Source organism: Gallus gallus, chromosome 9 (assembly GCF_016699485.2).
Source record: "Gallus gallus isolate bGalGal1 chromosome 9, bGalGal1.mat.broiler.GRCg7b, whole genome shotgun sequence".
Lineage (NCBI taxonomy): Eukaryota > Metazoa > Chordata > Aves > Galliformes > Phasianidae > Gallus > Gallus gallus.
This window is the reverse complement of record NC_052540.1, coordinates 9,013,238-9,040,001: the sequence shown is the minus strand read 5'-3', so window position 1 is coordinate 9,040,001 and position 26,764 is coordinate 9,013,238. Positions and strand designations below refer to the sequence as shown.

At 37.4% G+C, this 26,764-nt stretch overlaps 2 protein-coding genes across 7 annotated transcripts in view; one reads left to right on the top strand and one right to left on the bottom strand.

The window, feature by feature from the left end:
* Positions 1 to 19,681, bottom strand: part of COL4A3 (collagen type IV alpha 3 chain) — a 79,249-nt gene extending 59,568 nt beyond the window's left edge. For 2 of the 4 annotated variants that reach the window (XM_015276989.4, XM_025153678.3), the window contains exon 1: positions 788 to 995. In XM_015276989.4, coding sequence (XP_015132475.2) covers positions 788 to 868 — 81 coding nt within the window. In that variant the 5' untranslated portion in view covers positions 869 to 995. Of the gene's footprint in view, positions 1 to 787; positions 996 to 12,728; positions 12,820 to 17,074; positions 17,139 to 17,345 lie in introns of those variants that run through there. The other 2 variants (XM_025153679.3, XM_025153680.3) reach the window with 2 other exon arrangements.
* Positions 472 to 26,764, top strand: part of COL4A4 (collagen type IV alpha 4 chain) — a 64,619-nt gene continuing 38,326 nt past the window's right edge. For 2 of the 3 annotated variants that reach the window (XM_025153677.3, XM_015276986.4), the window contains exons 1-13: positions 1,092 to 1,181; positions 3,327 to 3,514; positions 4,082 to 4,121; positions 7,343 to 7,420; positions 17,365 to 17,499; positions 18,382 to 18,426; positions 20,005 to 20,121; positions 22,897 to 22,965; positions 23,189 to 23,224; positions 23,830 to 23,892; positions 24,346 to 24,381; positions 24,555 to 24,596; positions 25,765 to 25,845. In XM_025153677.3, coding sequence (XP_025009445.2) covers positions 3,459 to 3,514; positions 4,082 to 4,121; positions 7,343 to 7,420; positions 17,365 to 17,499; positions 18,382 to 18,426; positions 20,005 to 20,121; positions 22,897 to 22,965; positions 23,189 to 23,224; positions 23,830 to 23,892; positions 24,346 to 24,381; positions 24,555 to 24,596; positions 25,765 to 25,845 — 798 coding nt within the window. In that variant the 5' untranslated portion in view covers positions 1,092 to 1,181; positions 3,327 to 3,458. Of the gene's footprint in view, positions 615 to 1,091; positions 1,182 to 3,326; positions 3,515 to 4,081; positions 4,122 to 7,342; positions 7,421 to 17,364; positions 17,500 to 18,381; positions 18,427 to 20,004; positions 20,122 to 22,896; positions 22,966 to 23,188; positions 23,225 to 23,829; positions 23,893 to 24,345; positions 24,382 to 24,554; positions 24,597 to 25,764; positions 25,846 to 26,764 lie in introns of those variants that run through there. The other variant, XM_015276987.4, reaches the window with a different exon arrangement.

The window sequence follows — 26,764 nt, the reverse complement described above, 5'->3', positions numbered from 1 at the left end:
GACTGACAGTGTTTCTGTATGCAGTAAGAACATGCAGGGAGAAATCAATACTGTTGGCAATTGTTTGGCAAAGCAGAACTTGAAATTTTCTGAAACCAGCAGTTTTCTAGAGGACATGTACCAGAAATGCCACCCTGCCCTGATTGCCCCATAGCTGACTGCTCATCTCCAGTTGGGAACGCCTATCTAAGTGTTACAGCCAAACAGAGGAGAAAGGCTCAGCAAGGTCTGAAGTACGACACAGGAGAACGTACGGACCGACAGTGATGCACGTGCATCCCAGACCTGAGCGACAAACCGTGCTCTAAGGCGCGTTTGCAGCAAAGTAGTCGCAGGTGCAGCAGACAGAAAGAGCTGCCTCGCGGTTCCCTCAGGGCCGCCCCATCCACACAGCGCCCCGTTCCCGCCGCCCACGCGGAGCCCCGCAGCCGCTGTGAGCCCCGGGAGGGTCGTAGGGAGCCCTCGGGCGGCAGGGCGGGGCGGGAAGGGCCGCGTCTGGCTGCGGCTCCGCGAGGACCGCTCCTTCGCTCCCGGGAGAAGCGGCGACCGAGCGCCCCGTCGGCCCCAGCCGCCGTGCGAGGTAACGGTGCCCGGCACTGGGGGCGATACCTCAGGTACACCGCACCCGGGCGAGACGCGCCTCACGCGGTAGTAGTGCATCATTTCACCGTGCGGTTGCTAGAAAGTGGTGAAGTGCTTTCTTCCTCGCGACCGCTGCTGCTACGATGCAGAGTGGGACCGCTCTGCCCCGAGGGAGCCCGCGCGCCGCCCCGTCCCGCGCACTCACCTCAGCTGCGGCGCGGCCCGGCCACAGCAGGGCGAGCAGCAGCAGCAGCGCCAGGCGCTGTGGGCAGCCCCTGCCCGCCATCCTGCTGCTCGCGTGGCGTCCCGCGGAGCTCAGCCCCGCACCAGAACTCTGCCCCCGGCCCGCCCGCGGCTTTTGGCCCCGGGGCTGCCGCCTCGCACCCTCCTCGGCGCTCCCGGCTCCCTGGGGTGGGGACAGGGACAGAGCTAGCCGGGGCGGGGCCGTTCGGGCCGCCCCTCTCCCCCCTTCTCCCCCCCCCCCCCCCCCCCCCCCCCGCGTGTCTCCTGCCTGGGGCACTGCTGGCAGCCGTCGTCCGTCCGCCCTGAGCGGGCGCAGCGCGAGCGAGGAGCCCGGGGCTTTCCCTCCTGGAACTGAGGTGAGCGGCGCAGGGGCAGCCCCGGGCGGCAGTACCTGAGGCCGTCCCGCCTGGCCGCGGCACCTGCAGGGCTGGGCAGCGCGCTGAGGAGTCGGCCCGCCGCGGGGCAGTGCAGGCGACCCGGGGTACCGCTCCTCGTCCCCTCCTCGCCTCACTGCGGTGCTGTGGCGCCGCCCGAGCGGCCGGCAGCGAGCACGGGACCGCCCGAGCTCGGCCACAGCCCGCGCCCGCCCGGAGCGGAGTCGCTGTAGCGCCCCGGAGGGGAGGGCAGGTGATAGCGGGGCAGGAGCGCGGTCGGAGGGGAAAGCGGGAAGGAGCGCGGAGGGGCTGCGGGGAGCGGCGGCACTGCGGGACTCAGCGCTGCGCCCGGGGCACTGCCGCCGGCTGCTGCTGCTGCCTTGAGGGAGTGTTTGCCCTGCAACGGCGCTGCCGCCTTCCTCCGTGAGGAAGTGCCGTTGATGAGGCGACTAACGAGAGAAAGTGCCTTCCGCTGCGTAAACGTGAGCCAGTGAGAAGTGCTTCTTCCCGGGCTTTTCCACACAGTCATGGAAAGGTTTCCTGAATTGAAATGGGACTTGTAGAGTGTTAGCAGTATAAAAACTTTATCATATTTTTAATATCGACAAAAAATGCTGCATGTCCAACGTGACATCTTACCTGAGTGCTGTTGAGAGATAGCAAACCAGAGAAGAGAAGACAAGGCCACAGCCATCATACTTAGTTGTAGTGTTCCTGAGTGCTGTACAGGGCATCCTGCACCAGAGGCCTCAAAAAGCACTACAAGTGATACAGAAAAAGCCTCACTATCAGTAGGTACATAAAGTCGATTAGGACTACCGGTGAGATAGAAATCCGAAGTCTTTTAGGAGCACAAAGCAGCCTCTGAGCTCTGTAGAACAGCTGCATGTGTGGACATGCGAACAGCAGAGCCAGATCTCCATTCAGAGAAGGTACTGTTAACCCCCAATGAAATCTGCCATGAAAGCCAGTTACTGGGGCTGCTTCTCCCAAGAGTTTGGGACTAGCAGCAAAAATGTGTCTCTGGAGGAGCAGAGCAGAATGTCAGAGACCTTGAGCATCACAACAGATGCAATCACCTTCAGTCTCAAGTCCCAAGTATCAGTGAGAGCAAGCTGGAAGGTATAGAGAAACTGTGGAGAAAAAATAAAATAACATGTTTTTCAAGCCAGATAGGTGGTAACCACACTGAGAAAATCATATCTCAGGAAAGGAATTAGAAAATTTTCCCATTTTATTTGTGAGATTACTAAACCTGTCAACTGTGCTATGCTTTTCATGCAGGAATACTGTATGAAAATAGGTTAAAAAAAAAGCAAAAAAAAAAAAAAGTAATAAGGATAAAAATGTGGCCTAAAGTTGTTTATAAGCCAAAGGCACCTCCACTTTACAAAAAGCTAACTATATCACTTTAAATTTAACCTGGTATTAGCCGGAGAAGGTAGTATAGAGTCTTACAGAAGTGAGAAGATGTGATGTTGTCTGGGACAGAAAGGTCACAGGGAAGCAAATGAGATGACAGTGGAAGAGAGCTGTCAGTACTCAGAAATAGCACAAGTTCATGCCCAGGATGAGCAGTGTAAGTCTCATTAAAGACGAGAGGGAAAAGCCCAGCCTCTCACATATAGATGCCTACACAAATGCCTACTCCAGCCCAATTTGCAGAAGATACTGCTAAATCTGGTCATGAAAGTGCAGACTATATATATACACATATATACATACACATATATATACCTATATATATACTTTTGAAGTTAATTAGGTCCTTACTGTGGAAATGTGTCACATCTTATTTCTAAAGTTTTTAGCAGAATCAGTGCGTATGACTGGTTTTTTGTTTTTTGTTTTAATAATTATGCAGGATGCTTTTTGTTCATTACTGTGGAAGAAGACATTTTTTTTCTGGAGTGAAATCTTGTACCCTTCTCTTGTTGATCTGTACTTTCATACATAGATCTCTTGAAATAAATGGATAGCTGATAAAAAGGTTGCTTGTAAAGGGACAATATAATGTATTGCCAATACAAAGCTGTGCAGTGTGATATATTTAAATGGGTAACACGTTTTGGTTTTCCAGTAATTTTTCATGTAAAATTGGACATCAGATATCTATATCTTAATCAGGTTCAGAAGAGAAAACAACAACAGAATGGAATGGTGTCTTTAGACCATCCACAAACAGAAGAAAACAGAAGATCTGCTGGTTTGTTTATAAAACAGAGAAAAAAAGTGCTGCATGTCCATTAATCAATGTAAATGGCGTTAACAAAGGATTCATTTGAACGAATTAAGTGGCTTATCAGAACTGCCTGGTAAGTTTTACAGATCACTAAAATCTTTAACTACAGTTGCTAAGATACATTCTTAGCTGTCAGTTGAACAGTAACCACCAGTTAGACGATCTGTAGTCTGTCATAAATTTGATAAGCGTATCAGGTAATTTACTAAATTAGATTTTTATTTGTCTGTAAATTGAGACCGTTTAAATTTCAGGTACTACACTATTTAAACAGTAGAAAACAGGAACTATAATTCTGAATCTGTTTTAAGAGGAAAGATGTTCCTATAATCTAGTAATTAACTTATTTGTAGAAGTGAAAATAATATTAAACTCATACCTGAATGCCTGCCCCAGAATCATTTCACATAGTTTACTCATCTCTATATGTTAATACTCAGTCCCACGCATCCAAAAAGATAAAATTACATAGGATGCATTGTCCATTTCTTGATGATGCACATCCTTTATAAATACACTTTTACTAAATAATCATCCCAACCATACGTATACACTTCCTATTTTTAGAGGTAACGTTTTTTGTGAAGGTTGGATATTGAAAGTTTAGTTGTAAACTAGCTTTCTCCTTCTCTTAAATCAGGTGGCTGCTGATTGTTTTTTCAGCACAAGAAATTGATGGGGTAAGTGACAATTTGTACTTTAAACAGTTGGTAAATAAGCTGGTATAGTTAAAAGAATACTATATGTACACCAAAATGACCTACAGCTCTGTGGGAAAATGATGATGTTTCTTTCAATATTTCTGCAATTCTCTCTTTCCAATTTCTCAGCTTAACTATTCTGTGATTTTCTCCTTTGAATTCTCCTACATTCTAACTTTGGTATCTTTAAATGCATTTTAAAAGCTGCATTTGAAAAAACACTGCCATGTGCTGATTCTGTATCCTTTCTCATCAAGTCGCTTTAGTGGCCTATGTTGTCAGAATAATAGAATAGTTCGGGCTGGAAGGGATATTAAAGACCATCCAGTTCCAACCCCATGCCATTCGCAGGGTTGCCACAGCCCCATTCAACCTGGCCTTGAATGCCTCCAGGGATGGGGCATCCACATCTTTTTTGAGCAGATGGTTCCAGTGCCTTACCACTCTCTGAATAAAGAATTTCTGCCTTTATCTTGCCTAATTTTTCCCTCTTTTAAAGAGCTGCTTCTCTCATCTTGTTTATAAGCTCCCTTCAAGTACTGGAAGGCTACAAAAAGGTTTCCCCAGAGCCTTCTCTTCTCCAAGCTAAACAAGCCCACCTCCCTCAATGTCTTCCTAAAAGAGGTGCTCTGGTTCTCTAATAATCTTTGTGGCCCTATAGCATATATTATGCTTATTCTGTATGTTACAACTGACCTCTGTACATCTGTACATTCCACCTCTTTGAAGTAAAAATTTTGCATATAATACAGTCTTAATATCTACCATATTTTCCTCTCATTACTGTTCTCTGTATTTACCTCATCTTTGTAATGCCCTCAGTGAAACATTTTTGAATCCATTCTCTTTATTTCCTGCAAATATATATTAAAAACTTTTCTTGTGTTGTTGTTTTTTGTTTTTTTTTCCAGTCACCCCTTTTTGGTTTAAATGTTAAGATAGAATTATTTTTTAAAAACAGAACAAAGGGAAACAGCGTATATGTTATTAGAAATTTGCATTCCGTTGACATTCCAGTGGAGTCAAGTTGTTAACAAGTAGGTTAAAGACTAGCATGAAGTAGATTAGCAATTTCACGGGAAGTTGTTTGTGAAAGAAAAACAGTCTGTGAGAGAGGCTATCATACTGCCTTGTTCTGAGGCTTGGGAGTACCAAATTTTCTAAAAATATTGTAGAAAAAAAGGAACAGAATTTTTCTTTGTTATCTAATATTTATCAGTGTTTTCTCCTTGAAAAATTGAAGTATGAACCTATTGTGTTCTGTTGATCATTAAAACGAGTAACAAAATGCTTTTGACCTTGATAAAAAACAAATGCAAACTAAGCAAATATTTTTCACATTATCACTGTTTACTTGTTTACCTAAGTTGTTTTTAAATCCTGTAAGTCCTCACCATCCTATTCAAAGCCACGCTCACCATTTATATGCTTAATTGTATTGAATAATGTGATCTAATAAACATTCTAACCATTCGAGTGAGTTTGTAAGTGCATGTGGTATATATGATTGGCATATATTTAGTATTATGCATTGGGAAATGTAAAAGAATAATAAAAATCTTCAGTTATGACAATGAATCTAATGACATTACATCTTGTGTTACTTTAATTTCTCCTAAAATATGCTTTTTTCCTTCATTTCAATTTGCTGAAAAGTAAGTCTCTTCCTTTGGTGCCAAAGGCAACAACAGAAGGTTTTGATACAAGAAATAAGTAAACTAATGGTATACAATGCATAGTAACACGGTGTACATAGTACTTTTTTTCCTTTAATAGACAAAAATTGAATACAGTTGTTGCATGGACTATATTCAGCCTGTTTTGCCTTCTATTGTGCAATCTTAGTTAGACAGTCTCCTAATGGGATGGTTTATAAATTAAAAATTGTTACAAATTAAAATTATGACTGTTCAAATATTTCTAAATGCAACCTCTTTACTTAAATGTATTTAGCTTCAATATTTAGTACTGCTCAACATAGATGGTAGGTAACATCTTTCACCTTGTACAGCAGTGGTATTAAACTTTTGCTTATTGTTTCTACTTTGCCAGCATGTTTGTGCTAATGGGAGGTCCAAGAACTTCAGGAGGATTTTATATGTAATACTGACTTATGTATTCTATTAATCAAACATTGGGAAGGGTTCATATGATACTTACAGACAAATGTAACCTGTGGATTACCTTTGAAGGTGGTGAGGCATTACCATTTGTCAGTCTTTCAAAAAGGAAAATTTCAAATATCTGCTGCTTCTTTTTGTGTCACTAATATAAAGTGTTAGAAATGATCGGATGTGGATCACGTGCTTCTGGTATTAACATCCCTCTGAGACTTTCACCTTGCCCAGTGACTTCTGAATGTAGACGAAGCTTGTTGTATAAGAAAACTGTTTAGGCTCTAGAAGCGTTTTGCAGTGCCAGGCCTTACCTCAAACATCAATTGTGTAGCTGCTGGGTGTTTGTCATGGTCTTTCAGCCAGCCATCTAGCCACATCCTGATGCAGGAGTGCATGTCTTGAGCACTGCGGTCCCAGAGTTACCCTCTGCCAGAGCAGAGAATGTACTAAAGTCTAATATAGACCTAACTATACCTATACATCTATTTTTCTTTCCAAATGAAGCCAAAGAATTTGGGATGCAGCACAGAACAATGCCTTGTCCCCAGTTACAACATGTGTGGGAATTGTACTTGCTTAAATGAAACAGTAGGTTCACCAGCTTAAGTGTGGGCACCATTCCTCTAAAATAACAGATCTTCTGCAAAATCAAAAACATCCTTGCTTTTTGCATTAAGTTGAAGAGCTACACTTTATTCTGATGTTTACTGTCAAGGTTCTTCTACAGCAGGACATTGCCCAGTGGGTATAAGAGAATATACAGCAACAGCCAAATTTTTTGCCTTAAAATCATCTAATTGGACAATATGTGTACAAATCAAAAGCTTTATCACTTATTTAAATAAGAAAAAATATTAGATTCTTATTTTTAGTAACATTTTAACAGAGAATCCACAAATTTTGTTCTGTTCTTTAGAGCTAGACAGGCTTACTTAAACAGCAATTTCTTCCTAGTATTTTACCCTTTTCGAAACACCCAAGCATTAAAAAAAAAAAAAAAGTTTAAAATAAAGTACTATGCCATATGATAAAATGATTACTGTCAGTTGTGTGTTAATAAATTCATAACCTTTTAATTTTCAGGGAGGATACGCATATATTGACCCATGTGGGGGACAGGATTGTTCGGTTTGTCGGTGCTTTCCAGAAAAAGGATCAAGAGTAAGTGATAAATAGAACTAATGAGAACTGCTGTTGCAAATACTGTTCATTTTGTGCATGTTGCTATTCTGAAATCATTATGGCTGGTAATCATAAATAAGTTTGAATACAGCAAGCTAGCATAATTCTGTCACTGGTATGCAGTACAACTGTCACTGAAAGAAGAAACTGAACAGTTTTGATTGCAACCGAGTTTGTAATAATCTCATTGCCTTTTTATTTTGGTAAGGATTCTTTGAGATCCGTCTGGTAGTTAGACAAAGGCCATTCTTAAGATGTGTTAAGTTCAGAAATCTGTGCTTGTTTTCTGCTAAGAACTTGGTTAAAAGAGAAGGTCTATGTCATTTACTGCATTTGTGGGAAATTGTTTCTTATTTTGGTTAGGTGATTCTGAAAAAAGCTTGCAGGCTTTTTGTTTTACTAACTTAATGCACTACGTATAAAAAAAACTTGAATTGTCTTTGCCTTATAAATAATTAGCATATAAATAAAACTGAAATGAAGTCTAGGCATTTTCGTATTGTACAATAAATTAGTAGCTTACACATCCTCTCTTGATACTTACAAATGATTTTCAATTCTTAAAGGTTATCTCTTACAAGTGTGGGGATATGGTTATTTGTTAGCTGAAATATGGTCCAGTGATAACTAGTTTGTTATCTTAGACATTTTTTCTTAAAATATATAGCTACATATAGCTAGTAAAAATAATTTAAATGTTAAACAAGGAAAAGACTTATTTAGATACATTCTCTGATTGGTGAACAACTGAAAAATTGACAATGAATGAAATAATTTTCTTTCAAAGCATAAGTGTTAAAGTTTTGATCTTAAAAAGCTTAAATAATGGAGCTGTGTGCCCTGTTTGTGTACAGCCTGAGAGGCCACAAAAGTAAGGCACACCTTTCCCTTACTGTGCTTCTGCAGTCAGCTGCACGCTTTGCTGTGTCATGATTGCTGCCCTGGTGTCCTTGGATCCCATCCTAATCCTCCAGGATTATGTCTATACAAGAGTACCCCATACTGTAGAATTTTCATAATAGAGGCCTAGGATGTGTCTATCTCTGTAACACTGTTAACAAAGGGACATCCCAGGGAGAGTATTTTGACTAGCAGCACTGCAGTGTCTCACAGTGCTACTGAATAGACTGATTTAGATACCAAAAACCTGATCTGAAGTGTCATTTAAAAGAATTAAACTTTGAAACTAGGGGAAAAGGAGGAGATGATGAAATTTCCCCTGATTCTAGTTCTGTCATAAGCTTAGAGGTTCTGAATTTTGTACCTGAATTACATTGATTATAATCAGTCCAATACTCACTGCAGTCACTAAGGTTTTATATTAAGATATCCTCCTCTCCAAGGTAAAAAGAACAATGACTCATGCATTTGCAATTAGTTTTCTAAATGCTTACAAGGTCTAGATCAAAGTGCCTAACAGAAGTGCAATGGGAAAATAAACAGTATGAAATAAATTCAACGTCATTACGCAAATTTAAATCAGAATTATACCATTCTCTAAAACAGCTCTGAAGTACACACACACACTGACAAGTACAGTCCCTCCAATGTAACATGAATCTATATGCCATGCAATGATTTCTAGTCATAGGTAAGTAAGAAATTAAAGTGTGGCTAATAAAGGCATTATGTGAAAAATAGCTTAAATAAGCATCACTTCAGATAGATTGTTGCAAATGTTTTTAATGCACAGTGATTAATTCTTTTATATAGGATTACTTAATCTTTTTCTCAGTCTACAATCCTGTTGATTTTTAAACTCTGCTGTGTTCTGCCTTTACACTTTGACACACAAACTTTGCTTTCCTAATCTTTGTAGATAGTAGTCATTACAAAATAAAAAACTTATTTATCTTATTGTTAGCTTCCTAGAATGCAAAACATCATGCTTTATCTTCCTCTCAGTCTGAGCTGTGCTCCCAGGCTGGTTCATTGGGCATTTGTGCCTAACCTCATTCTTGTCTTTAAATTGCAAGAAATGAATGATCATTGAAAGTCTTTGGCATTGTATGGTATGCAAGTCTAAAATTTCAGAAGTGTTCTGTTTATTAAATAATCTTTTTCTATAAAGAAGTAGAAGTAAGATCAACAGTGTGCATTCGGTTTCTTGGTGTTGTATTTTTTTTTTCCTTTTTTACTATTTAGAACAGGCTGGGTGTCAAAAATGAGCATGAGCTAGCCTCCTCAGCAAACATTTGCTGAAAATACAAGAATATTATGGGAAATTCATGGATTTGCTAGGCAAAAGACAATGGAACAGTAATCCCATCCAGACTAGCTGGAAAGCCAGCCTTACAGCAACTTCCAAAGTTAACAGATCTTTATTCAGCTGTACTAAAGAAACTGCAATATGGGGGGGGTTTTACAAATGCTGAAAGAGAATGGCAGTATCTAAGTGAGCTACATATACAGTATACATACTGAATTACTTTGACATGTGTAGCCTACACCACCTTTTGTTCTGTTTTGTTGCTCTTGTTACTTATTTTTTAATTCTTTTGCATGAAGGAGTCAGATGTACGAGATTCTCTTCATGATCTTCTGTTAAACATTGCAATGTAAGACTTATATGGGAGCAAGGGCAAATTGTCTCATTATTGTAAGAGTAAGATATCGCATATATTAGGACCACAAAAGGTCAGACCTATTACGATTAATCATCTTATCCAAACTCTTCCAAGGCCTGAAAAAAAATCCTTCTTCAGACTAGCTGGAACATGAATACTCATCTGTTATTCTTCATCTTTGTTGTTGGATGAGTACTTCCATGTAGAGGTACAGTTTCAAGGGAAAGTGTCTGTTAACCAGGTTTACAGATGGCTTATAATTTAGTATACAACATTTTATCCCCCTTAAAAAGTGTGCTGTTGTAGAAACTATCAAGCCAAGTGCATTATTTATAATACATCTGGCTGAATCCATCAAAAATATCCTGACAGTACCATAATGCAGATTTTGTGCTAGACATACATCATAGGGCCAACTTACAAGTGATAGACTGATGTCTGAATAGGAGTCTATACAGCTTCTTTTGTGCATTGCTAGTGGTCATTCTCTATATCCTTCTCCACACGCTGATGAAAAGAGTATTTTTAAGGAAGTTAGAATATCTTTCTATCTGTTTATAAAAAGCTGTTGTCTAGTTTCATGATTAAGATGTGCCCATCTGTTAAGGGTTTCACTTTGTCAGCAAACTGTGAAAAAAAATATCATGGCAAGTTTCATTTGAGGGATTATTGTTGACACTATGAAGGGTATTTGATGACATTGCCATTATGCAGATTTTAGAATGTTACTTTTCTTTTTGGCCTTTCAGTGAAAGCATTAGCCATTGGCAGTTTAGCTACTAAAAGGAACAAATACATTGTTTCTATGTTTGGAGTAGGCTGATAGTCAATCAAGAGATTTCTACCAACATTGAAGTAGGATATGTGTTTTAGAGCTGATACAAATCAGTTTTGTTTATTTATAATCACCAATAAAAAATGACATGTATTTACATTTTCTAAAGATAAAACCATTTAAATTTGTTTATGACCTAACAGTAGCCCTCAGCTCTCTCCTAAAATAGCTAGCAATTAGGATAATAAGAGAACAAACCCCTAAAATTAAACTTCTGAAAGTATTTAGGTGAAGTTTCCAAAGGAAAGTAGGACCTAAGATGTTGCCCTATGGTCTTTGGCACTGTACACAGTAAGCTTTCTTTCTATACTTTTTTTTTTTTTTTTGAATGCAAAAGTATGATTAGTTAAATGCTAAAAAACAACAAAACATGCAGCCGAATGTGAATGCAATAGGAACTGAGACATTGCTATTATGTCTGTTTGAAAAGCTTCTAAATGTCAAAATAGAAACTCTTCTTCATTGTAAGAGGACAAGACAACGGAGGTTTCAGCTAGAGAAATAGTGACCATAGGAATAAGAGAAACAAACTGCCATGACCATACATGAGCAAAGAGAAATAGGGCAAAATGGAAGAAAAGAGGAAGAAAGTAGCCAATTTATGGTGTCAGTCCTGATCAACTTAGACTATCTTCTTCCTTTTCTCTCCCAGTCAAGATGTGTAGTCTTTAAGGAAGCAGTAGACATCAGTGTATTTAATCAGAGGCAAATGGTAACTTCACTAGTATTTTTTTTATATTATTTTTCTTTATTCCATAAGATTCTTAATTTTAATTTTCTCCTGATATGTCCAAGAGACAGTGAAACTCTTCCTTCATTTGCCCCTCTTTCTCTAGCATGGGAAGTTATATCCTTCATAATTCATGCAGTACTGAATCAGAGGCCTAAAAATTGCTGTCTGCTCTGAAAAAATCTTGATAGTTTAAAAAAAAAAATGTTTGCAGTTAGTACTGACCAATTGTAAACCTGTCCTGTGCCAACTCCAGAGTTTGATCTCATTCAATTCCTTTGGCTTTGTTTATAGAGTTAAGTAGATTTAGAAAGCAAGCGTCTATTCATGACCCAACCTGATCAAGCTTCCATGAGGTCATGTGAAATGCCTGGAGCCAAGAGAATAACAAATATAACTCAGCAAGACCAACATTTGTCCTTCTGCAGATGAAGCAAGTGGTCTATATTCATAGTAGTTTAAGAGAGAACATAGTAAACAGGTATCTAAGAAGAAGGTCTCACATTTTCTTGCATATAAGGTGTAAGAAATAAGCATTTCTGAGGGATACTAAATCAGTTTGTTGCCAAAGTTAAAAAGTCAGCTCATGAGTATTTTAGGTCTGTGGGGTACTGATGGTGTAATCTAATTCTATGATAGTTCTGTCCTCTGATATTGCTATTCTTGTCGCATCTCCCTAATGGATCCTGTGGGTTATCATGTTTCCTTTGTAGATTCTGTGGGTTAACCAAGTCCAATTTACAGCAGTGTAAACATACATAAGATTTGCTAACTGCGAAACAGGAAATTCTGAGTTTTTTTGTGTCTAAGAAGTGTTTTTTAAACCACATTTTTTTACATAGAGGTATGATGGACATACATAACATAAATTAATGGAAGACTGTCATTCACGTGGAGCATCTAGCACTTATATTTGAATTTTCAAGCTGCACACTGGTGAAGCAAATATATAAAATCCATTGATTTGATCTCAAAATATATGTGCTTAGCTGAATCCATTATCAGAGATACAGAATGCATGCTAACATTTGAGGAAACCCAGATGTGTCTCATTTTTTTGCCTAATACTTGTTGATCATTTTTTCTCAGTATATTAGCTGCAATATAGTTATAAATAGAAGATTTCTGAGATAGTAGGGAATGGACTCTACTCACCAGAACGTGGAATAGAAAAGGATCACTCCGTTCTCCTTACTGTGAGGGCTATTTGTGACTGTTCTTTGTACAAAATGTACCACTACAGCATCTGTAAAATAGCATTATTCATATTAGGTATGTTTCTATTTCTTTCTCAAAAAAATTTAAACTTCATAAATTACATTATTTTTTGTTCTTGAGGACTTTCTTTCCTTATTTGTTTTGTTTCTCCTGTCCCACCATACTAGAAGTAGTGTTTTCATCAGTTTCAGATTGTTGACCTTTTCCTCACTGATTAAGACAATTTGAGGTATTATAAAACTCTATAAAATTATTATTTTTCATAGATTTGGATCAACCAAATATTGCCAATCAGTGAATCACTTAAAAAAATGAATCATAGAATGGTTTCATTCTCATTCATTTTCATTTGTTTCCAACCTACATTGCCAAGGACAGAGATACCTTTCAGTGTATCAGGATGTTCAGTGCTCCATCCAACTTGATCTTGAACATCAGAGCAAAAGTTAATTTTATTTTATTAGCTAATCTGATGGCAATGATTTGTGGTCTAAAATACTCTATTTGTAACTCTCTGCTTTCAACTGTTAAGAATCCTAGCATTTCAGTACCAAATTTTCTCATTTAGTATTTCTTTGATGCAATAGTGACACCCACTGGCTTATTGGATGCCTCTTCTTTTCATGGTTCAGGGTTAAGGAAAGAAAAACAAAATATATGGTGAAATTTTTTTTAGCTCTTCACTGTGATTTGTTGTGTTTCAACAAAATACCACTCTGAAGATTATCACAGTCACAGGGGTTGGAATGGATCACTGGAATTAATCTAGTCCAACCCCCCTGCTAAAGCAGGTTCCCTAGAGTAGGTTGCACACAAAATCACAGAATTGTGGAGGTTGGAAGAGACCTCTGGAAATTATAATCCATCACCAAGTACTACATTCCCATAGCATACTGGATCATCACGAAATGTAAAAGAGCACAGAATATCCTAAAAGATTGCAGCATGATCAAGATGCTGATACGAGTCAAGCACTACGGGTTACTACTGAATTTAATTGGCTCAAAATATGACATATTACTACATAATATGACATATGTCATAATGACATATGACTACATAATACTTAAAAGTCACTATCTCATCTGTTGTTTCTGAACAAACTCATAATTAATTACATTCCATATATTTTTCAGTCAAAGATTTTTCTTGAAATATTGTCTTGAAATAAAGTATTGTCTTGATCACGTTAGTAATTAGAAAGTCGATTTGGAAGTCCCAGTACTACACAATTAGTGTGGGGGAGTGGAAACCTCTCAGAATAGACACTCCTACAAGGCCTGGAAGCTATGAAGCTATGGCTTGAGTTCCAAAATGGGAGAGAGCATGGGTGGAGCTTAAATTAGCTGCAGATGCTTCCACCTCACCAAGCAAATTACAAAAGAAAACATCTGTCTGCAAATGGCTTTGTGTGCACTCCTCCACTCTAGACTATTCTGTTTCCCTCCCTTTCTCCATCCTATCCCTGGTGAAATGATAAGGACTGGTTACATGCCAGAGTCAAACGAAGAATGAATACTACATTATTTGCCTACAATCTGATTCTGTGCAGTTGCTGAGAATTTTTGGTTTTGTGTATGTGAGCAGAAGATATATGCATTTCATGAATCCCCAGTACTTCCACACCACATATCACATAGGTACTGTTCTAAATGAAACTAATAGCTGGTCATCTTTTGACTCCACTGATAATGAGAAGTGAGGCATAGAATTCACTCTGATAGCATGAACCAGTTATTTGTTTGTTTGCTTTGTTTATTTCCAATTAAGACTACTCCCAAATGTCAAATTTTCAAGCAATTAATGTTCAGAGCACTCTAAAAATCAGGTGTTCTTCAGTGTCTCAGGCAAGCAAAAGAAATCATTCCAAAGAATCTTGACCATTGTTGTTTCTAAACTGTAATAAATGCTTTGCTGCACAATTATGAATTATTTGCAGTCTTAGGAACTGCAAGGAAATATATTTGATCCAAGAAAAGTAGTCTTGTTTTGTCAGAAGTCAGTTTCTTACTGCAGATCAAGCCCAGGATATTCTAAAAATGGCAGACCATAGTTTTGACTTGGGTGGTTCTTTACCTAGACAATTAGCAAGGCCATGAAAACCTAAATGAATTTATTGACATCAGATGGCAGAGGAGGCATAACGTTCAGTCCATTTTAACTGAGCTATTTTGTCATTTCTACATGAACATGACATGACTACCTTCATCCTCTTTATTTGTACAGCTGTCCTGAGACTGCAATGCTGTGGTAGTCACATTGGATGGGCACAAATAATAGATGTGATAATAGATGTTATGACATGGTATCAGTTTGGTCTTAACAAAGCTCCCAGTCATTATCAGTCTTTGAGCTGAAAGAAAGAGAGACAATCCACCAGCTTCACATGGCATTCTAAAGTTGTATCAGCTGTCAAACCTATTGTGAATTCTGGATTCAGTGACTCTGTTTTATGACTTCACTACCTCCTGCTGAAGACACAAACCGTGGAGTCAATTAAATTAACAGGGTAGCAACTAAAGACATTTTTTTTTTATCAGCCTGAAGGGCCGCATGTCCATAATTAAAAAAAAAATTATGTCAACTATTGGATGCAGAATGTACACATTAATAAAAATATTCAAGTCACTGCAGAAATGTGTCAAGAAGATGCTTTGTTAACATCAAGGCATTTGAGCATTACTGAGAAGTACCTTGTTTCCCTCCCCTCCTGCTGAAGAGTATTATATTTTGCACGGCAACAGCTAGTTCCATGTACTAAGAAAAAAGTACTGCTTCCAGGAGAGTGAGTAGATCAAATATTTGCGTTTCATTATTTTATTAGCCTAACTTGTTTCACTTTTCTAATATTCAAAATGAATCTTTAATCAAAATGCTTGTCCAGTCTTTTTTTCTTTTTCTTTTTTTTTTTTTAATCAAGCTATTAGAGTCTGTAATAGCTTCTTTAAAAGTACATCAATTTATAAAATCATTTTTTCAACACAGGAGGTACAAAGCTCTGCCAGTAGATAAGCTGCAATTGTTCATACCAGCAAATACTCAAATAACACCCGGAATTCTAACTATCCATTCATTGTTAAAAAAAAAAAGCAAAATCAGCACATTTTCCTACTAGTAGCCTTGAATTTCTGTAGTGTTTTACACTTTAAATTATACTATCAAGGAAACTGTAACCGTTGCTGAAGACTTAATGCTGATTTTGCCCTGGAACTTTTGCCAGTGACTTCATTGGAAGCAACATTAAGGTTTAAGTGAGGGTGCCAGTAAAGGCAAATGGAACATGAGTTGTACAAGGATTGTTATCCAGGTAGTCCTCTGCTCTTCTAGTAGGACCTTTAGCTTTAAAGAGAAGAAAAAGGAAAAAAAAGATTTAAGGCTCTGCTTGCAATTTTTGAGAAAATATTTTGTTTAGACAGATTCAGTCTGTTGAAATGTTTACACTAGCTAGAATGGAATTTAGTTCTATCATTTCAGCATAATTTGATACTTGGAGCTAATGGATATATCTACAATCATTTTTGATTTCTGTTCTTTTTCTTGGATCCATTCATAGAAAGTAATGTATGGTCTGTCATTTCTGTGAATGGACATTGTACTGAAACATCCTTTACTGCCCTCGTGTGGTCTTAAAGACACACTTTCTCTGACAGGCGTTTGGCTCCATATTGCTCTCTTCTTTGATAACGTGGTGTAATGTAGGCTTCATAAAGCGTAGACAGCTCGTATTTAAAATCTATGATTTAATCATTATTCAGCAGCACAGGACAAAAACTGCTACCAAACCCAAACAAATCCACACCGATGCTATAGATTGAAAAATCCACTTGTTCTTTGTCACAAAGTGTTCTTACTTGAGAATAAGGGTGACCTTGGAAAACTTCGTAGAAATACGTAGAGACAAACTGCATCATGTTGTAGGTGCAGATGTAGAATTTAGAGCTATATATAGATAAATGACATTCTGAAGCCTCCTAAATTCTTTCAACACAATCTATTCAAATTGATACTTTGTGTAATTTGTAATTACCTTTGATAACAGGTAACTTTTTTTCCTACATGAAACTTCACACCTTTTTCATTAAAAGGCATTAAAATCTGAGGGTGTTAATGAAGATACGTGACCTAGAAAGACTTAAGATAATGAGAATGTAGTATAACTTAGAAGAAAAAGGGAACTCAATTGATTTGTTCTAATGTCTCCAAAGACCTTTTCTCTAAAATGAGCTACCACTTCTTCCCTGGTGGCAGAAATATGGAGTCTTATCCTTACAAGTGTTACTTACATTGGTGGAGCCAGGAAGACTTGGAATTTATTCCAGTCAGCTTGAGAGTGGTGCTGGAGACCTGCTGAAGATGAAAAGAAATTACTGCCTTAATCAAGTTGTTAAAATTTAAAGCTGTGTTTTAATAGCATCTAATGCCTGGAATAGATCTGCTGCCTATTCAGCAAGCTGTTTTGAATCATAAATATGTACATATTTTAAGCCTTGTTTTATCCGTACAATTATCTCTAATATGCTACCTACTTCAAGGTTTGCAGTAGTATTCACTTACCTCTTTGGACTCTTTTCAGGGTCAACCTGGTGAGCTGGGAGCTCAAGGTCCAATTGGATCGTTAGGACCTACAGGACCAGCTGGTCTGCCAGGGGAAAAAGGACAGAGAGGTGAGAATGGGCAGCCTGGGCCAGCTGGAGAAAAAGGTGATAAGGTAGGAAACACCACAGACGGCTCTAATGAGTGTGTACATTATATATTGTAAAATATTAGCCAATGAAACAGAACCTAAATGATTAGAAAGCATTTGCTAAACTATCTACCCAGAAATCAATTACAGCTTTCTTTAGAAAATGTGTTTCAGTGTGTGTTTGTTTTTGTTTTTTTTTCCTTTGGGTTACAAAATTAGAATCATCAGGGAACAAAAAACAACAACAGAGACCAGTCTCTGATTAGTTTATACCATGTAATCCTCCTTAAACTCGTAGATGACTGTGGGAGGAATGTGGAGCTGGAGGGAGTATTATGGTGCTTTTAAAAATGCTGTACACCAAACAGAATTTTATTACCACTTCCGGAATAAAAATTGCAGTTCAGGTTTATATCTTACATAGCTGTACAATCCCTGTAATTAGCTCTTGCTACTTCATATTAATTTTAATTGTCTAATTTCACTGATCTCAGTGGATAACTGAAATCTTTAAAGCAAGTGTCTAACATACGTGAAATATCAGCCCTGTAAATAGAAACCGCTGCTTGTATTATCAAAATTTGACAGGGTTGTAAAAATTATGCATGGAATAATATATGAAGTTATAGGCAACTTCTTCTCTATGCTTTTGTAGAAACTGGAGAATCAGCAAAGTTAGGAATTTGACATTTGTCTTTTTCCATGGGTAGCCATTGACCTTAGTTTCATACTAAACCCATTAACTTTTGTCAGATATTTATTTCTGATATAACTGTGGCTTTAATTCACTTTCTAAACAAGAGTATGCTTGTTTATCACTATATAGTATTACATATTCTTATTTTTCATTCTCTTTAAGAGTTAATGACCTCAGCAACTTTGTTTTTTCATGTTATCTATTTTTAGGGCCCAACTGGAGTCCCAGGATTTCCTGGTTTAGATGGTGTTCCTGTACGTATTGAATGAATATTGCTTTGTAAAAAATACAGTTTCTTTAAAGTCAAAGCAGGTCTTCTAATAGAATAATACACTTAATATGTTGTTTGTTTTATACCTGTAGTTATTGTGCAACCTACATAATTACTTGTGTTGCAAAAATATAAATTAGCTATGATAATTTCAACTGTGTTTATTATTTATAAAAAAACTCCACAAAATCCCAGGAAAATAATCACATCATTGTCATGGGGAAATGGGGCAGTGAAGGTAGAGACTAGCCTTAGTCCTTGCAGTGTGTCAGTGCTAGCATTAAAAACAATTCGTTTATTGTCTTAGGCTCTATAGCAGACTGTAATTTGATGCGTTCTTCACATCTCTGAAAGTTGTCCCTAGTCATGTATTGTTTTTTTTGTTCAATTTATTTTTTTAAATTATTTTTGCCTGTAGTTATTCTGCAAGGAGAAAAAAAATAAACAATCATGGAATTTTACGTGAATAAGGACTGAAGAAGTCAGTCCTAAGCGTAGAGGCACGTGATTATACATTTTTGTGAATGTGGTTTTTAGTGTGGAAATGTCTGGTAAAAAAAACAAAAAACAAACAGTATCTCTTAGATGTACTATATTGAAAACAAATCTTTATATTATTATAACTATTTTTTTATTTTTTTGCTGTTACTGGTTTCATATGGATCAAATAAAGTTAAAATGTTGAATTTTGAAGGCAGAAACAGAACCAGAAATGGTTGTCTTAGCATCTGTATGTCAGCTGTCTACATTTGACAGTGGGACTTCATCCAGAATGTCTACATAATGCAGAATTCATAGGGCCAAAATTTTGCACAAAGAATGAAATGTTCCTGAGAAACAGATAACCAAAAAGGGTATCCTCAAATTGCATTGAAGAGCCTTAAATTAAAGAAAGTTAAATTGACAAGAACGCTTCTGGCAAATGGCCAGGATACTTTCCTGATGATTTTTCAGAATAAAAAAATGTTCCCTTACCTAGTATCTAATTTGAAGTAGAACTACATCTTATCTGTACATTGGTTAATTTTTGTTATTTGGAAAATTACTTCCTCAATTCTGGAATGTACAATCATTCTGTGATTACTGTGTGCTTGAGTCAAGTTGTGTTCTACCGTTTTACCATATCAATTAAAGACTACGAGGCTGCTTTAGATGATCTTTCCATATGTCCTTCAGAAATAGTGAAAAGAAGACAGCTTTTCATTACAGCCATAAGAAAGATTATAGCTAGAGAGCTAATCTACTTTTCCTGAGAAAATAGCCCATTAGTTACTGACTAAAATGACAGCTCGGTCTAGCCCTCTATCCAGTTCTTTCCCCATTATATTTACTATGTATCAAAGAAAAACATATAAAAAAATGTAGGGTTCCAATTCTTCACTTCAGAAATATTGATCACAATAGAAGATATTTCTAGTACAGGGAGCATGAAGCTGGGACTATTGTGAGATGGTCTCTACTTCAGCTCTGTGATATTTGTTTCTGAAATGTTTCATTAATTTAAAAACTAATTTTCTATCTATTGTGGTGTATCTCTAATAAATGTTAAACTACCTTTCAGGGATTGCCAGGAAGTGAAGGACCCAGGGGCAAGCACGGTGTAGATGGCTGCAATGGCTCAAGAGGAGATCCAGGATTTCCAGGCGAAAATGGATATATTGGACCAAGAGGTCCTTACGTATGTTAAAGGCATTGCTATTGTCTAGTAATAATATATATATACACACATACATTTTCCCTTCAAGCTGACAGCTTTTTAAATTGAAGGATTTTTAGACTACTGCACTAGCTTTACACTTCACAGTGAAGTTCCAAGCACCTTCTATATTTGCTAAGGTTGATGTGATTGAAGAACACTTTGCAGAGTATGATTGAGGTTGAATGTGAAGTAAGTTCATATGGCCTTTTAAGTATATGTGTATAGCTGAAGAGTTAAATTCTGCTTTGTTTCACCAGTGCAAAACCACACCAAATCTAAGACCATTTTATGAAGGTAACTTGAAATCAACATACCATTTATCATTACTTGAAACTTCTTAAAAGCCTTAGTAGTAGGAACATACCTGAGATGAATTAGCAATAACTGGAATTTTCAACAAGTTTCAACAATTCTTGTAACATATAAAGATTTTTAGTGAAGGATCACACCAATATATTAGTAAGTCTCTTCCAAAACAATGGTATCACAGTTTCATATGCCACTTTCTAAATAGCTTCTCATGATTGCTCTGTGCACACTTGAACTTGCCTTACTGTTTATCTGTAAACATAGAGATCATTTCAGTTAAAGTATTTTAAATTATCACTTTAATATTGTTTACTTTTCCTGTTAAAATTGAAAGCATTTTTAAAAGTATTTAAATAATTATCTTAGCAGTGCTTCTAATGAAAACAAAACACAAGTTAATATCAGCAGGAATATACATTACCATAGCTTCAAAGAAATTTTGTTGAACTGTTCTTTTCCCCAGTCTTTGACTTCTTGTGGAAACAATTTTTAGTTGTCAGTGATTAATAACTTACTAATTGATCTAAGACCTTCCCTGGAATTTCCTAAATAAAAAAATTAAACAACTACAATTTACGTGCAAAGACAATTGTGTTTAATAGAAGCTGAATGAGATGCTGATTCAGCCATAGGCAATCAATGATGGAGAGTGAGAAGACACGATCAAAATACAGCAAATAGAAAAAGCATACAACTCAAGTCTTGAATGTGTAATAGATGCTGTCATAAAAGTAGATAAAATATTTATTACACGTCTTGTGGTATAAATCATTAGTAATACCTCTCAAGGCAACCTATTACCCTCTAAATGTTAAAATGGCCTAGTCTCAAGTTGTTAAATTTATCTTTGTTTTCTCATATTTTATGGCTTTCAAAGTGGAGTTCTACCTTTAATATTTAGCCAAATGACGTAAAATAAAAATGAGACATGGGACAAATTACAGCATACACCCTCCCAATTTCAGGAGCATGCTCTTCGTCAGGCCTACTATTCGCAGCCTACAAAGAAAGGGAGACACAATAGGCATGTAGCCTTGGATATCTACACAAAAATCCAGTGCAAATTAATTAAGCCACTCAGAAAAACAAGACATAGTAAACATATTTGCTTGTGTGCAAGAACGTTGCTGCAACCTCTATATGGACTGCCTATTTTTAAATCAATTTATTGCACCAAGTACTGACTTGGCTATATATCACAGCTAACATTTTTAAGTTACTTCTTATTTTTAATATTGTCCTGCATAATTTTGTATAACAGCGTGTGCATATTCCTTCCCTTCATTTACCTCACTAATGAATTAGAAATTAGTTTCTATTTGAAAGCCCTTACTGTAGTCATGTAATTGAATCTAATAAATATCTGTTGTTACACAAATTCACGTGTAAAATAACAACATACAAATATAACTTTTGGTATGCTTAATGTATTTCCTAGCAAGTGTTGTCTGATTGGTAAACTGTATCAAGTTTACTGTAGGTATATCCAGCTGCAGGCAGCTGTAGCTCTTACAGCATCATACCAGGAATAACTACTTTCTCAGTTTAATTCTGACTTCGGGATTTGAACAGCTGGTGTATAATATCAAGAAACTAGTGAAGTTCTAAAGTGGTTAAACTCTACAACAGTACCCCAGTTTATTGAAATCAATAGTTACAAGCTTCAGTTAAGTTATACCCTGTGTGTTAGGATTTCAAATGAGAATATTTCAGAAATATCTTAATATGTTTGTTCTTCATATCTATATGTATCATGCTTTTAGTTGTCAATTCAACAATTTAAAATTTACTAAAGTAATTAACTTTTCCTTCTAAGTCAGACTGAGGTTTTGAGGGCCCTTATGATAGGCAAAGTTATAGAAAGGACTCCACAGAAAGAACCACAGGAATTTAGTTTTTTAAAATAAGCAGGGCCTGTAGACATCAGATTTATTAATGTGTGATAGACTGTGAAATATTTTTACTAATAGGTTTAAATCTATATCACAGTTCATACTTTCAGCTTTTTAATTGTATGCAGAATTGTAGTAGGTTGTTCTACACCATAGTATGAACTTCTGGAGAAGACGGAGTGTGTAATACTTCAAGCCACTAACTCATGGAATGAAAAGATAGGTATACTGATGTAGTTGATACTACAGGTAAGATTAGTGAAGATGGTGGAATATTGAAATACTGAAGAGCTAAGGAGCATCTCAGAGCAGGACTCAGAACCTGTGAGGAGCTGTTTTGCTCAACTGTACAGAAGGCAACTTCACATGTAAGGGTCTTATTAGCCAAAAGAACTACAATATGCTAATGCAGTTATGCTGATTCTAGTGGATTAGCTAGTGATATATGGGGCACTAGTAGTACAACCTAAGAAATTATCATTCAGTCTATGTAGAAGCATAGGATATCAATAAGTGTATAATGTTTTAAAACACTTTTTTTTTTTCTTCATAGGGAAACCCAGGGCAAAAAGGAGAAAAAGGAAATTCAGTGTATGTTTCGTATTACGGAAAAGGACCCCCAGTAAGTGTCTGATTGGAAAAAATATTATTTTGTAGGAAAAATGTATAGCAAATTTAATTGTTCTCATATGTCCTCACTGTTTAATAAAACTTAAAAAACAAAAGCAAATATTCAACTAGAATAGACAGCTTGAAGTCTTAACAGATATAACATTAGAAAATTCCAACAACTATTTAAAGTCAGAGCTTCTGATGTATCCTTTGCTAAATTTCTGTCTTTACAGGGAGACAGAGGTGATCCTGGCCCACCTGGTATGCCCGTAAGTACAGCCAGTGGGTTCTGTACTTACCTTTTGTCCAGGAGATCTTTCTAATTTTCATTCTTCATAAAATAAGGGAATATTATGGTTTCTCCCTGCCTGGAATTAATGGCAAATTCCAGGATAAAGGCCAGTAAACAAACTCCCCATTATCTGAGTTCATAACCAGTTCTTCGCAGCTGAAAGGCACAGAAACAGACTACGTACCCACCTGCACTGTGGTTTGCGTGCACCCTGTGACTCTGCATCAAGCAGTTGTTGCTCCTTATGTATTCAGAGAGTGCAGAATATTTGTCCTGTGAAATTCAAGGTTCCACAGTAAATATGTAGAGATTTAACAGCTTCTTCAACAGTATCTGTTGGGTCCCCCAAGAATATATAGCACACACTTTTTTTTTTTTTTTGTCATAAAAGCCTTTAAGAAGAAGAGAGTTTAATTTCACCACTGAGCTCTGACAGACTTGTATGAATTCAGTTCCTCTTCTTGGTCAAAAAAGTATTAGCTGATGAACTTCTTATAGTCCCCATACTGTAGTACAGTTACTAACTGTACCAAGTTATCTCCTGGTATTTTCACAAACAGGCCATTTGTTGTCTTTTTTCAGGGACCTAGAGGATCGGCAGGTACAACAGGCCCACCTGGATACCCAGGCCAACCAGGCATGCCCGTAAGATTACCACAGTTTTTCAGTCTTTCAATTTCATGATATGCACACCTATTTTAGAAATCACTTTAATGTGAATTAAAGCCTAGACATAATTTTTTGAGGCATATAGTAAATAGAGATTTTTGCCTTAATTAGAATTAGAGCATATGTTGCTTCTTCCTATGCCTGTGAAAATGAGTCATCCTGGCAGTCTGTGATCACAGGGGAACGCTGCTAGTGCTTTCTCCTTATTCTCCTTCCCTGAAGCCACTTTGTGAGATAGGCAGACGTGGATCCAGAGTTCAGCCCTGCTGAAAGCAGTGACTTTACTAAGTAACTTGCACTTTTGATGGGTAGAACTCAAGAGGAAATTCTGCCTCTGGGTGATTTTGGCAAGTGGAGGTAATTTTCAAAGTAAAGTTTGGTCTGTAAATCTGACACGTCACCTTAACTTGTTCTCATTCTCTTCTGAAGGGTATTCCAGGTTACCCTGGTTTGCCAGGTGAACAGGTAGGCAATGGCTTTTCCTGAAGTATTTAGTGAAATAATAGATAAATTTACAGACATATTTGAAATGTCCTTCACGACTACTTGTTAGTAAATTTTTCAGAAGAGTTACTTGATTAAATTCTCATATCAACATTTTCTAATAACCTTCAAACTATATATATTCTTTTGTCAAGGGAAATCCAGGTATTGGAGTGGATGGACAAAAGGGGGAGCCGGTAAGGAAAAAATATATATAATTCTATAGTATAAAGAACATAAGTTTATCTTATGAAAACAAGATTCATTTATTGAAGATTCCTTGAATTGAGTGGAAATCTCAATTTTTTCCTGCTTTGGACATACACTTTTGAACACAAGTGTTTAGATTTTGGATTCCATGTGTTTAGTTAGTGATCCTACCTGCAGATCTACAAGAAAAAAAGCAATGCAAACATCTGCACAGAGTCTCACTGGGTTCCCTAAAATCCATTAATTTGTGGTTGCACACTCCCAGTGGTCATGTTAGAACAGGAGAATTTACGTAAGCTATTGAATCAGTTAATTCTGTACAGAAATAATTACTTTAGTGAGCTGCATACCAGAAACAAATGTATTTTGGGACCTGAAAGGCAATAATCAACACAGTAGATAGCATTCCTCCTATACAGACACTGCCTAAGTAATCACAACAGTACCCTCCAGTAACAGTGGCTGTATCAGATCACAGAATCACAGAATGGCCTGGGTTGGAAGGGACCTCAAGGATCATGAATCTCCAAGCCCCCTGCCAGGCAGGGCCACCAGCCTCCCCATTTACTAGACCAGGTTGCCCAGGGCCCCATCCAACCTGGCCTTGAACACCTCCAGGGATGGATCAGTTCCTTACTCTAATTTCTTGCTGCATCCAGCAACAGATGCTAAGGAAATGGTGTAAGAAAAGGACAAGCGCACAATGCTTCCTCTCCCAGTTTCACCATCAGCATACTCAGAGTACAGAACTAAAGTGGAATGTCTGATTTTTCTTTTGTGAATTTATCCAGTCACTGTTTACAATCCATATAAGTTTCTACCATGCACAACTTCCCTTAGCAAATCAATAATTTCATCTGCATTCACAAAACTTTGTGTCAAAGGTTTTAGTCTAGAGCATGAGAAATTGTCATTTACTTCCCAAGCTACATTATTTTTAGTAAGTGACAAGAATAGTTAAGATTGTCAGCCATACTCGACCTGCAGAGAAGCTTATGGGTCTCAGCACAAACTCTTGTTTATCTTTAAGTATTAGTACTTGTTCAACAAGGACAAAAATACATACTGCTGTAGTGAAACAGAAAGACATTCCATATCTCACTGAAATGCTGCATGGAACAGAACATCTTTCTGCTGTTCCTCTGGTTTCCACAGGGTGATGTTGGACTTCCCGGGCCACCTGGGTCACCACTGTTAGTTGGACCTCCTGGAGCTCAGCTGTTCAAAGGAGAAAAGGTTTTAATCTGTTTTCACATTTAACTGCGCTTGAATTGGCAAATGATATCATTTTTGCTAAGGGTAAAATAAACAAGACAGATCTCTTGCTTTAGTGTTCATTAATTTTCATCATTAATTTAATCTCTTACATGGCTCTTCAGTATGACTTGTATTTTTCAGATCTTTGGCATTTTTTTCTTTTTAAGATTTCTCCAATGTAATGTTTTGAACAGTCAACCCTAATCTTTCTAGGATGTGCGCTACTGATAGACAAAATAAGTGATTTTGTTATCTTTTTTTAGTGCAAGATTCTGTTTACTGTATTTCTTCAGTGATACATCCACAGTAGCCAGAATTGTATACTTTGAAGTGTGAGAATTTTTGTTAAAGAAGGAGTTACAAAACTTTTGTTATGGAGAACCCTATAGCACAGTCTCTGTGTTTCTGAAGCCTTATTTGCAAAAATACTGAAATGAAAATGTGAATTTTGGCATTGCCAGCCCTGCAGCATCAACCCAGAGAGCTGATAGACTTCAAGTACTGCATCTTAGGCTTTCATTATGGAAATGGCCACTTCGTACAGGCATATAAGGAAGAGGGAAAGAACCACAAGAACATACATAAACTCCGCGTTACTGTTGAGTGTGACTAGTGGCATGTTTGTGTAATCCACCATGCATCCCATTCAGATTGAGGCTGTGTGCAAAAGCATGGATTTATACATGTGAACACTTGTTTCAAACTATTAGATCCACAGACAAAAAATTACTACTTTCACATATATTTGTAGGAACAAAGCACCAATTAGTAAGTCTCTACAAATGAAAAGATACATCTAACTCAATCCACAGTCATTGTGCTGGTTTGAGAGCGTTAACAGAAGTGAAAATCAGCACTTAATGATTTTTCTTATTTTCTTCTGCCTTGTACACTTTAG